The 13600-nt window shown below is 37.1% G+C and overlaps 1 protein-coding gene across 1 annotated transcript in view; it reads right to left on the reverse strand.

The window, feature by feature from the left end:
* The window catches only part of MYO3B (myosin IIIB), a 204895-nt gene that overhangs the window by 35986 nt on the left and 155309 nt on the right, over positions 1-13600 (reverse strand). The window contains exons 33-34 of the mRNA XM_069861149.1: positions 5641-5704; positions 4622-4757 (exon numbers count right to left, since the gene is read on the reverse strand). Coding sequence (XP_069717250.1) covers positions 4622-4757; positions 5641-5704 — 200 coding nt within the window. The remainder of the gene's footprint in view (positions 1-4621; positions 4758-5640; positions 5705-13600) is intronic.

Below are 13600 nucleotides of genomic sequence, written 5' to 3' on the forward strand. Positions count from 1 at the left end.
TTTCCTGTAACATTCTGACTGACCCATGATCATGATATTTCATTTGCATTTTATTTGCAAAAGAATGACCAGCTCAAACCTGACTTCCTCAATTCCCCCTCCCTCCTAGTCCTCTGCCCCCAAACACTTAAACCCTAGATATTTAGGGAATTTTTCTTGTCAATTTTTATAATCAAGAGACGCAATTTTGTTCACTGTTATGATTCTACTGACTACAGTCAAATTTTTCCTGATTTACATTCCTTCAATGTAAAATTAGTCTCAGTGGGCGGCTTAAAAAGGATGAAACAAAATTTCCGATTAAACAACCAAAAATAATCCTAAATAGATTACAAAATCTTTCACTTAAAATCCTGAATGATAGGATTCTGAAATTAATGACATCCATGTGTCAGTATCATCCCATCTGCCAATGACAAGTAGTTTAAAGACCATGCAGCTTTCACATTACATTATGTAGCAGTGGGTTTGTTCTTCATTTAGAAAGGAAGGTTTGCTATACTAGAATCAAACAGGAAGTTTAGTTACACTGAGAGAAAAAGCTGAATGCCTTGGATTGATTGCTCTCCCACTTACAGGAAGTGAAGTGGTATCTTTGGTTACAAGGCATCCAGATCTTGATGCCACATATTGTGTGAGATCCTGCCTGTCCTTTACCATAATGCCCATTATCAGTCATGCTGGGATATTGACCTTCTGTGAATCAAGGGTTAAAAAGTGCCCACATTTCCAAACTACTATTATTGCTTTTTGCTATCTTGTTTAAAACAAAGCACAAATAGGAATTAAATTAGTTCAGAGTTAAAATCATGCTATGTTAAACTACCAGCTAGAGTAAGATGGTTCCTTACATTTACACACCTTTCACTTGGCAAATGAAAAACATCAAATCAAGACTGTAGTCTAGGCATCCTACAGTATTTTCAATAACAAAGTCTGACTCAAAGAAAACTCTGCTCTGAAGCAAAGACCAATCACCTAAGTATATTCTCTGTGGGATGGGTGCTTTAATATGATTATGGTCCTGATAGAATTGAAGTTGGATTTATTTAAAACTGCACTTGTGCCCTAACATTTAATTATGCCATCATTATTTTAAATTTCTTGTTGAGGCTGATGAGCCTTTAAGTATCATCTGTGTGATGACAACCTAAGTGTAGCTTTTTTGGGAATAATGTCTTCCATGACCACAATGCCCCTTACTTAAACTTCTACACAGTACCATGAGAGGTGAGCAGCAGCTTGACACATTTCATTGTCTACTCACCCTGCCTCAGTGCAAAAACCAGTGATTATCTTCATGTTTCTGCAAACCCAACATAGCTACATTCATCAAATCACATGCCATGACTGATTTATCACAAAGGAAGAGAAAAATGAGCAACTTGAAAATAAAAATACGTATTGCAAGGAAAACATTCAGAATGGGTCACTGACTAGTGGGAATCCAGCTTGAAGCACACCAGACCCTAATTTACACTAGTTTTTCAATGCAAAAGGAATCTGAAATCAAAGGCCCTACTGGAAATGGCCTACTGTATATAAATTACTCTACAACTGTAGAGCAAGTTTCACTACCTCAGACTGTGACTACAGACACTGTAGACTTCATAATTCCAAATCTCTCAGAACCCTGACAAACTACCTCTCACAAAGTTTCAGCACTGCAGACAACAGTGTGAGGTGCAAGGCATAAATTGAACATCATTGTAGGATTTATACTGTTCTCCCACAAGACAATGACCGTAGCCAGAGGCTCTGCCTGTTTTCTCACCTGTTCAAAATGTTTGGGTTAGCGTGAAGAATTATGTCATCCTTTAATCAATGCAGAAGTACTATTAACTTTTCATTTACAAATGTATTTCCTTTACATCTCAGAAAATCTCAGTCATGCTTACTTTTGAGGCCGAGTTATATTGTTCAATTCCCTATTAAGCACTCAATAATAATTTCAAACATTCTCACTCTATCTTGTCTATGGGAATACCATTACTTGGCCTCTGAGGATGATATTATTTTGATTCTTTCAGTACTACTTTATTGGGACTAGAATAATAAACTTCTGCATTAATTTTTACTATTGACTGGACTCTCCTCTCCACCCCAACAACAAAGTATAGTACTAGGCACTGTGTCACAGTGGAGACACTGGAGGGAATCCTTAGGTTCGGTATTGGTCCTGCCCCACCAGTCTGGGAGAGCCCAGGGAAAACCTTAGCAGTGTAGAGCCGGCCACTGTGACTTTATGGGACCACAGCACACAGCACATGCACGCACTTAACTTGCTCTTTATGCAGTTTGGCCATACCGCTCAGTCTTTCTGTGGCACAGTGTAAAGGCTTTTGAAGTGAAAAAGATTCTTTTGTTTCCAGATTAATTGCAGAGTACAGTCTAAGCAGGATCTTTGTGGACATTTCCTAGTCTAGTTTTCCTTTGCCAGTGTTCTACTGAGAGCGGGCAGCCTGTGCTATTGGGCAGCTGGATAACAAGATGTTAGTGAATAGTCTGCTTGATTCATAAAAAAATATGTAAACTCATATAAACCATTTTTTTCTCTTTAGTTTTCTGTTCCCCTTGTCTGCACTAAAGTCACACCTATGGACTCCTCAAGACATTTAAACAGCCCATCCTTGCCTTTGTGCTCAGGCCTGGATACAAACTCTCTCCTTCAGGAAACACCAACACTGCTTCATAACCAGGTTACAGACCAATGCAGAAACCTGTCACGTTCTCTTCCCCCCAGGCCTCTGCATTCTAGGTTCACAGTACTACCACTAGGTTGATGGATCGGTCCTGCCTATAATGTAACTTAAAGATAATTAAAAATAAACCTATAACTTTGCAGAATAATGTTTTACTATGAAAAATAACAGTCTTTGCATTGCTTGGAGCATCTAGTGGACAGCGTTTTTTGTGTAAATAATAGCTTATGTAGCATAACCCTACATTATAAAACACACATTTTACACATGTATTCTTATTTCAAAAAGATATGTGCTATTTCACTTGGTTTTCACAACAGGTCTAACAGTATCCTCTTCTTAACAGTATACTTCACACACTGCAACTGAATACAGATTGAGCAGTGTGTGAAAACCTCTGAATTTCTGAACGCAAACTGTGCTTTTAAAAGCTCCCAATGAAGTTACTATTTTTCAGCAGGTTTAGATCCTTAACAATTACTCATTGAAGTGATTTATATGCTCATCTGCCTGAGTATCTTCATGCACAACCAGGAAATTCCTTACTTCTCTGTATTTACATGCTTATTCATTTACATTTATGTGTTTCTTAAATAGTTCAGATCAATGTTGCATTTATCTCTTCTAGTTATATTTTTCTATCACTTCACATTTTTTGAAATCGCTCTAAATTACTGCATAATGGCTCTGAATCACATGCTTGCTGAAGGTGTAATTATTTTACCTTGGACACAATGTCTTTGATTTCAGTGAGGTTAGTTGCAGGGTAACATACAATATGCAGCAAGAGCAAGGATGACATGTTTGCTGCAGTGAAGGTATTTCTGTTTGATAGGTTTATTGTTTAACATAATTGAATAATTGAAGATAGTAATGCATGCACCCCCTGCAGTCCCACATTGTGGATTCAAAACCCATATGGACAGAAGTGCATGAAGAAAAAATAATGGTTTTCTCAACCTGCTGTGTTTACATACTATCCTGTTTTTAACATGGAAAGCACATTATGCCTTTGTAGAAGACTAAAAAACATTGAATGTGCACTGTTTCCTCTAACATAAAGATCTCCCTATAAACACCTGTCTTCTTACTTTTACATTGTTTAAGTGAAGTCTGTAAAGTTTAAAGACATAAATTGCAGGATTAGGGCTCAAGCGTTCTGATAAATATTTGTAGACTTAAAAAATGAGAAGCGTCGCATTAAATATATAAACAGAAATGTTAATGTATTGCACAAAATTATAATAAACTAATTTTCAGTATTAACCTGGAAATCAATGCATTATCATTTATATTTTGGTTTCAGGTATCACATTATCAACCTATCTCCCGGAATATTCAAAGATAAACTTAAAAACTAATTAAAATATTAAGCCGTTAAAACTCAACATATATCATGATGTTTACTTCAAGTTTTTAAACTGTTACTGACCAATGCAAAAATAACGTAGCAGTCGACAAAATAAAAAACTACACTGCACAGATTGTAGAATTATTGTAGACTTTCTTGTGTTGCTGACTGAATCTTTGTGTGTGTGAACCAACAAGTAGTCTTTCATTCTGCCAATGAGAGATTTCATTACTGTCTTCCACTTTTGAGGCTGGAAGGCAAGGGAATGCTGAAGCTCTTGAAAGTCAGTTTGATTTCATTAAAAAGACACTTTGAAATCATTAAGCAAAGTTTTAGTAGAAGTTGTATTTTAAAGATCTTTATACTCTTGCCTCTGTAATTCATGTACTTAAGGGCTTTTTTATATTTCCAGGCCGAAAATGTTCATAAAGAAAGTTAGTTCCTTTATGTTTCCTGCCTTCCAAGGGATTGTTAGAAGTCCTCATCAGTATATAAAGCAAATTATATGCTGACAACATGTAGCTTATAAATAGTAAACAAATATCTCTTACTTCACTATATTTCTTACCTTTTTTATGGGATCTCAAGGGACTTGACAATTGTTGGTCTGCAGCTGACTGGGATTGGCTAATTGATTGTGAATCATTCATTTCGAATGAATGTTTAAGAATAAATGCAGAAGCAGAAGTTTCATCCAAATCCTTCTGGAATAAAGAATACTGGTTTAGGCACATAAGAAATTTACTGATTCCACTCTGCCATGATAACTTATAGCTGTGATCTCACAGAGAAAAACTTCTTATTTTCTATGACTCTGTAAAATGCCTAATGCTAAATTTATGTTACACAAGATTCTTGTGGCTTTCAGCAACATCAACTTAGCACCCATGTCACAAACATTTGTTTACTTTTTCCGTTTAACTTATTTATCCCCTTTCCTCATGCAGTTAAATCGTAGCATGCACTGTATGCTGATTTCCTCTCATAGTTAATTTGTGTCTTTAGAAAAAAGCTATAGGAAGGTATTAATCTGCTTAACATTTCTAAGTACATCATCCAAGGGATTTTGTTTTTTTAATCTTACATATGCTCAGCAGAGTTACTGGCAAAAACTGTACATTTTCTCCATTTCATCCTTTCAACATCAAATGGTAAGCAGCAAAAATTGGATCAGACTTCAAAGACTATGCTGTGCTCCAAGTCACAGAGCGACTCCTCCATTTCACATATTGAATTCGAGCAGGATATCAAAGTGCTACCAAAGAACCTCAGGTCCTTACTAAAAAAGAGTCTCTAACATCTGTAGAAAGTGAAGTGCACAGACAAATCACCTCAGGGAGCAGCTAGCATTTATTCTCAGCAGCAAATTTCCAGCCTTTTGATTCTCTTATTCAGTGTACCTCCCTGTCTTTCTACAGAACTAAAGTTCTTAGCAAGCAGGCTTTTGTCTCAGAGACTTCAAAACATCACTAACGGTTTCATGTTCAGATGGCTACGCCAAGCAGCCATGAACACATTGCAGAACTGTGGACTCAGGAATTTGAAGTTATAATGTGATGTTATTTTAGAATATAAACTTAGTATTACCTTTTTTGTTTGTTTGTCAAGAAAATGAGGCACCACAGAAGAAAACTGGTTACTGTTTTGCTGCCTAAAAGGAAAGAAAAATAAAATATGCAGTTTTAGTATTGTAGTTTGTTTGTTCTTATACAAGGTTTACTGGCATATACATTTTTTATGTATTTTCCCTTCTCCTTCTCCCCAATTTCTAAATATGCACATACAATCCATTCAGAGAAAACACAGAACAGTCTCATTTCCTCTTATAAGAGCTGCATGTTATTAAACACAGTAACAGGCCATGAACAATTAATTTGTCATTAAAAATTTGTGGATAAGCGCATATGTGTAAAATCAGTTTGTGTGAATTCTATGAAATTGAAGTAATGTATTAAAATGATTTTGACAAGATTTTATATTAAACTTTTTTTTCCCCCAGAGCTGTGAAAAGCTGTTTTCACAGAATTCAAACTTAGGTACTCAAAATTTGACAGATGAGGAAGAAGTTAAATACATGGCTTTGCATTCTCTTAAAGCCACTTGGGTTAAGCACAGAGCAAGGAATAAGAGTTCTCAGGTTCTTTGTCTATATCTGTTATTATTTTACCAACACATTATGTCACCATAAAAATATTAAAGGCCAACTCCTGATTCTCCATCTCATTGATGCTAATTAAAGTATCACAAAAACCTTCTGCAGGCCGAGATCCTTGTTGGCAGGCCTTTGAAGTCAAGGGATCTCTTCAATAGTAAAGTCCACCCAGAACTTGCTCTATAATCTTCAGTTTTGCAAAACCAAAAAAGATGCCACAAATTGCATTCGATGGATAAAAAACTGAGGTCGTAGACATTATTTGATATGCTCAAGGATTAAAAGCAAGATTTTCTGACTGTCAAAACACACCTCAGCCATTGTATCGTTACCCTCCTCCTTCCCCTCAAGCCGTTCAGAAAGTACAGTTAATAGCAGTTGTATTTCTACTTATAGATGAAAACACTTGACATCTAAATTTCAGTCATAAATATTAGTTTAGAGATATATACTATAGCTTTTTTAATAGGCAGGGAAAAGCTTTACAATGTACTAAGTAGCTCTTTTGTTTTCACACAGTTATTAACACTGAATACAATTCAGCCCTTTCAGTCACAGTGGGAAGGGGGAACATAAAGAACAAAAATTGCCTTACCGATTAAAAAATACAATGTATGTTATCTCAAATTTCACTTTTTTGTCAACACTAAACATTTCAGTTAGCTACATCATAAATTACACACATAACAATAAAACAATATGTTGGACTTCTTAAAAAATATCTGGCTGAAAGTGAATTTTACCATTCAAAATGCACCTTTAAAATGTACCTTTAAAAAACCCCTAGATTAAAATAACACTACTGAAGGATGTGAAACATTGTGGGCTGTTACGTATTCGTATTGAATTTGATGGCTATACATCACCATGCATATGTATTAGGCAATACATTTATTCTGTGACATCCACAGAGAACTGAAGTATTTCAAGCAATGTCAAGCAAAATTTCAAGCAATTTCAAGTATTTCATCTGCAATGAAGCATTGATGGACATGGTGCAAACAGTCAACTTTTCGGTAATGTTGTAATTTCGTGAATGAAGTTTGGACTGTCTTGACAGGTTTGGGGAATTTAAATGCTGATTTATTCTTTGACAGTAAGAAAGGAGAAGGGAAATATTCTGCCTAAACTGTAATTTGTATTTAAACTACTGTTTTCCTTGAAGGAAATTGTGGGATTCGGTTTAAAAATGCGTTCTCATTTTGTACTGCCACATTACTTGTACAGGGAATTATGAAATATGTCTAGAACTGTACTTTACATTGCATTTGTACATGTCCCACACCATATGTAAAGTTCTTTATTATTATTTATCTTGTGTATATAATATTTAGTTAACTTTTTTAAAAATGGAATTAGTTAGATAACTTACCACTATTCACAATAATTACTAAAGTGTTGAGATGAATCATTCTCCTATGCTCCAATACTGCAGAAAATAAACCAAATTTGAGCTAAAAATCATGAACAATCCTCAAATATCATTGTGGTAGATGTCAAAATCTGCTGCTGGATCAGTATTTGTTCATGTGTCTGGTTTCAATCAGGCAATACAATTTGCTGCTGAATGTTTAGCTACTGAGCTACAATACACCTCAGTCTTCACATATGGAGTGTCTAGAAACCTCTCAATTAGCAAGAAACATTGACAAAAAAAAGAAAACTTGATTCTTAGGGTCTTTCTACACATCTTCATAGTGTATAGCCATGTTATCCTTAGCATTGAAAGCAGACAACCGTAGTAACATAAAACTAGTAGTGTAGACTAATTCATGCTGAAGAAAAATAGCTAGGTTTGGAGTTATTCTGGCAATTCTGAGTGTAAGTCATGGAATTTGGACTTCCATTCAAAAAAGCAATGGATGCGATCTATCTGGATTTCTGTAAAACCTTTGACATAATCCCCCACAACATCCTTCTCTCTAAACTGGGGAGATATGGATTTGATGGGTGGACTGCTCAGTGGATAAGGAATTGGTTGGACAGTTGCATCCACAGAGTAGTGGTCAATGGCTTGATGTCCAGATGGAGATCCATGACAAGTGCTGCCTCTCAGAGGTCCATAATGGGACCAGTGCTATTTAATAATTTTCATTGATGATATAGCTAGCAAGATAGGGTGCACCCTTCTCAAGTTTGCAGATGACACTAAGCTGAGTGGTGCACTTGCCACATCAGAAGGATGGGATGTCATCCATAGGGACCTGGATGAAGAGAGCTGGAGAAGTGTGAACATCATGAAGTTCAACAAGGGCAAGTGCAAGGTCCTACATCTGGGTTGGGGCAATCTGCAGTTTCAATGCAAGTACAACGTGACTGAGAGCAGCCCTGTGTAGGAGGACTTGCAGGTGCTGATTGAAGAGAAGCTTGACATGAGCTGACAATGTGTACTCACAGCCCTGAAGTCCAACTGCATCCTGGGATGCATCTAAAGAAGGGCGGCCGCTAGGCTGAGGGAGGCAATTTCTCCCCCTCTACTCTGCTCTCATGAGACCCCACCTGGAGTACTGTGTCCAGTTCTGGAATCCCCAATGTAAGAAGGATGTGAAAATGTTTGAACGGGTCCAGAGGAGGGCCACATAGATGATCAGAGGGCTGGAGCACCTCTGCTATGAGGACAGGCTGAGAGAGTTGGGGTTATTCAGCTTGGAGAAAGGAAGGCTCCAAGGAGACCTTATAGTGACCTTCCAGTAAGTGAAGAAGGGGACTACAAGAAAGCTGTGGAGCCACTGCTTACAAGAACATGTAGTGATAGCACAAGGGGGGATGGTTTTAAAATGTAAGGGGGAAGATTTAGATCAGACATTAGGAACAAATTTTTCATTATGAGAGTAACAAGGCCTACAAGAAAGCTGGAGAGGGACTATTCGTAAAGGTCTGTGATAGGATGAGGGTGAATGGGTATAAACTGGAGAGGGACAGATTTAGGCTTGATATAAGGAAGAATTTCTTCACCATGAGAGTGGTGAGACACTGAAACAGGTTTTCCAGGGAAGCTGTGGATACCCCATCCCTGGAGGTGTTCAAGGCCAGGTTGGATGGGGCCTCGGGCAGTCTGGTCTGGTGGGAGGTGTCCCTGTCTGTGGCAGGGGAGTTGGGACTGGACGATCTCTATGGTCCCTTCCGCTCCAAACCATTCTATGATTCTATGATCATTTAAATGCTTTCAAAAATGTTAGGAACACTCATAGGAATTCCACTAGACAGTATGCAGCTCATTTTGCAGAAATAATGTATGGAAATAATGAATGGAAAAAATTTAATCCTTCCAGCATGGGTAGGTGAAAAATTCCAAAGGAGTGGGAGAAGGAAGAAAAAAGGCGACACTGAAAAACTGTGTCCAATTTTCCATTACATCTTTATAAATCGTGAGAAACTATTTGAACTTTGAACTGTAATTAGACACTCACATGACAGTAGAATAAGGCCCAGTGGGTTCCCTTGAATGCCACAGGAATTGCAGACCTCCTATTTCCATCACAAGGAATAACCTTAATGTTTGCTATGATTACAAATAACAACGTGAAGCAATTAAAGGAAAGCAGAATGTCTTTATACCAGCTTTTACTGTTGAAAGAATTGAAAATTCATATTCAAAAGATGACTCAAGCAAGAAATCGCAGTGTGGTCTTGACAGAAACTGAAATTATACAAGGTGGTAATTATGAAGTAATGTGAAAATTGTGTAAGCAGTAAATCACCAGGACCCATCTGAAGGGTCTGAAAAAAAAAAAGTTTAAAATATGGAGATTTGACCCTTTCAAGTAGCTATCCTTGAAGACTAGAAGCATACTAAGATAATCCTTTTCTTTTCCTTTTAATCAGATGAATCCAAGGAAGGTTTTGTTATTGGCTGACTGAGTGAACCTTACTTCAGTGAGAGGCAAGCTGCTGAACAAATCAAAGGAAGCATAGTAGAAGATAGAAAACTTTTTATATGGAACAGTTTAACTCATGTTAAGCCAGTTTCTGAACTGATCTGAGCTCATGTGACAGAAATTGTATTTATTCTCTGTGGGTTATTGTATTTATGTGCTAACCCACCAGTGTCCATGTAGGTGAACCCACAATGCGTGCTATTTCAGTGGGTCTCCAGATGCTGCAGAACATTCAGAAATGAACGCTGGTCTTTTTTCAGGCACAATGCTGTTGCAAATAAAGCTGATCTAAGGAGAATTCCTCTAGAAAAATTCTTACACTTACTTCCTACACTGATGCAGCAATGGCTGCAGGCAGTAAGATGCTATAAAAGTGGCTGACTTGCAAGGCCAAACCCACTGGCACAGAGATGTGACATTTCAGGAAGTCATTCTGTATTTATAAATCATAAAAAGAACCTTGGCAAATCATCTAAGCCATCCCCATTTTCAGAGAAAAATCAGCTACACCTATTCATTTTTTTTGTCTAAGCTGATTTTAAAACATATAGCGATGGTGATGTCAAAACTTCCCAAGGTAACCTACATAGGACTTAACTCCACTTACAATCAGTGAGCTTTTCCTGGTGTCTAACCTAAGCCGCCTGTGCTGCAACACAAAGTCATTATTTCTTGTCTGATTTCCAATGGAGAACAGTTTGTTCCTTTCTTCTTCACATCATCTTTTCATGATAAGGGAAGTGATGCCACATGTACCCTCAGTTTTCCACCTCTTTTAGAGTTCTCCCCCTGTCGTGGCTTATAGACATGTGATTATTTTTGTTGGTGAGGGACTTGCTCATTTTCTTGAACTGCAGCTCCCCAAGGAAACAAAGGAGCAAGGGATTCTTACTGACACACAGTTACAGAAATAACTGATGTCTAACAAAGTCACTAAGTGGAAACAAGACTTTCTGCTGTACTACATAGCATAAGACCACTGATTGTGTACACATAGAAAACTTATATTGTGATACTTAGCAGTCAGTGAACTACAGTTCAGTGAGCTAGAGGAAAAAAAGAACAGAGAAAATATTTTCCAGGGTAAATATCAGAGCATTATTATTTAACACAACTTTTGCTTGGGAGAGAAACAGATAAGAAGATGGTGGAACATGCAGGATACAGATGCTTTAAATGAGATTCTAAAGGAATTTAAAGACCTTTGAGGATGACAGCTCTGTCTGAACAAGAACGTGAACAATGTAGTGTAGATCAAGGTCCTTAGTCACTGAACTGTAGATTATCCTGCTAAGAACAAGAACATTTATCAAAAATACATCCACTAGAGATCTGTCAATCTAACAAGTCCAAAATCACAGAATGTTTTAGAAAATTGCTTCTCCCTTCTCCACACATTATTCCTAATGTCTCAAGAGATCCCTAATACTCATTTGAAATTGCAGCTATGCTATTGCAAAATGCAGCATCTCTGATTTCATGCAGTGACCAACTGTAATGTGGAGGCAGACATGAGGTGAGGGTGGTGTCCATGCTGGCCTCCTGAGAGAGGCTTCTGTCACACACCTCCCTTCCCTGCTGCCTATTCAGCTCTCTGCAGAAGGGTAAACCTCCTATTCAGCAGGGTTGTAAAAAAAGGTCTAAAAGTTTTAATTTTCCTCATTTGAATTTAGTCTTGACCATGCTTGAGTATTTAAAACGACTCCGCTCTTTTTCAATTTTGAACAAGCTACTCTAGGAAAGTGTTTGTGATTCGGTTCCTCTACAACACACAGGTCTGCAGGTTCCTCTCAGCAGCTGATCATGTCAAGAAAAGGCTTGGCAAGCATCGCACACACAGACTACATTTCCAAAGGGAATTCAGACTTCATGTCGGTCTCACAGGTGTACAATTAATCCCATGACCCTTTTTTGGTACAAGGAGTCACAGGCAACTCCACACCTCTGTGGAACTGAATGGAAAATCTTTTTTTCAATGAGACAAAGCCACTTCCCTGCTAATATTTGCATTATTTTCCTATGCCCATTTCTATTCCTGTTCCTATCGGAGATATTTGCCAGTTCTCAATGTGTCTTTAGTTACTTCTAATATCAGCTTCATACAGGAAAGATTTTTGCATTTGAATACAGTTAATAATGGTTTTCAAGTCAAGCATATAAATGCAGGGAACATTTAACATGCGATGTTAAATGAACTAATGTGCGCATTTCATTAGCATACTATGTCATTTATTAGTTTGAGTTTGCTTATGTCCTGTATTCACTGATTGAAGAGTGTGAACTAGGTGTAGAGATTCAATTTCCTCAAAGGAATTCAATTTTCTTAAAGTGCCTATTTCTTTTGAACACTTCAAAATTCATTACTTTGTAAAACTTAGTGCTTTATATATATATTATAATATGGTAACTTCTTTTTTTTAACAGATCTTTGAAAAAGCAGCAGGTTGTCATACATTTAAATGTATAGTTATATTCTTGTGCATACAGCAGAACAGAACTGTATATGATTTTGCTTTCTGATCCTGAGTGCCTTTAAGCTCATTTTTCCTTTTCCAAAACTACCAGAAAGTTAAAAAATAAATGAAACAAAAATAAAAGAAATGAAATGAAAGGAAAAGAGAACATTTTATTATTTTATACTTTAGTTTCACGGTGTATGAAGCCACAGTGAGGCTGTCTTCTCTAGGGACAGATTACCAGCTACTGTGTTAAACATCTGCACTATTATTCAGCATCCTTCCCATTTCCTACAAATTTCCTGTATGAGTGAACATATTCTTAAAGCACAACAGCCCAGTAACAGCTACATGTAGAATTGAGGCTTGATTCATAGGAAGGAAATTATTGGATGTGATCCTAAGATTCTGAATATCACCTGTGAAATGCTAATCATTTTCAAGTCTCATTGACATCACTGGTACATGAGGGCATTGCTGAGAAATCTATAGGACCAGGCAAATAATCTGAAATATTTGTTGAGGTTAAACTTGAGAACTGCCAGCACCAATGGCGGTTTAGAAACATCAGGCAAAAGAGGATGAGAATTTATTTATCTGGCTGATTTGGCACAGCAATCAGGACTGGGTGTAAGACCTGAATGGCGAATGTATTTTACATGGGCACCCTCAGGCCAGACATCTAAAGCCATTTAGACACCAATTTCAGAGAAAGTTTGGGTAGCTGAATATCTTCTGTGCTTCACAGAGCTCAAATTCACTTCAACAGTTACTGAACCATAAAATTCTCAGGAGTCTCAAGGGCTGTATAATTAAGCAAGCTGCACCTAATCCAGAAAAATACATTTGTTTGGAGAGATACAAGGAATTCCAGGAAAAGTTTAATGTAAAAAGAGTAGAAAATAATTCCTGGCTAACTACACATGAAAGTGAAAAAAAAAGGTTTAAAGAAGCTGTGTGCCTCCAAATAAGCCTAGATGAAAGCTCTCGATCACTAAAAGGAAAAAATAACGTCAATTTACATTGTAAATATTTATGATATGGGATGCCAAAGAAAAATG

This window comes from Phaenicophaeus curvirostris, chromosome 7 (assembly GCF_032191515.1).
Source record: "Phaenicophaeus curvirostris isolate KB17595 chromosome 7, BPBGC_Pcur_1.0, whole genome shotgun sequence".
Taxonomy (NCBI): Eukaryota; Metazoa; Chordata; class Aves; order Cuculiformes; family Cuculidae; genus Phaenicophaeus; species Phaenicophaeus curvirostris.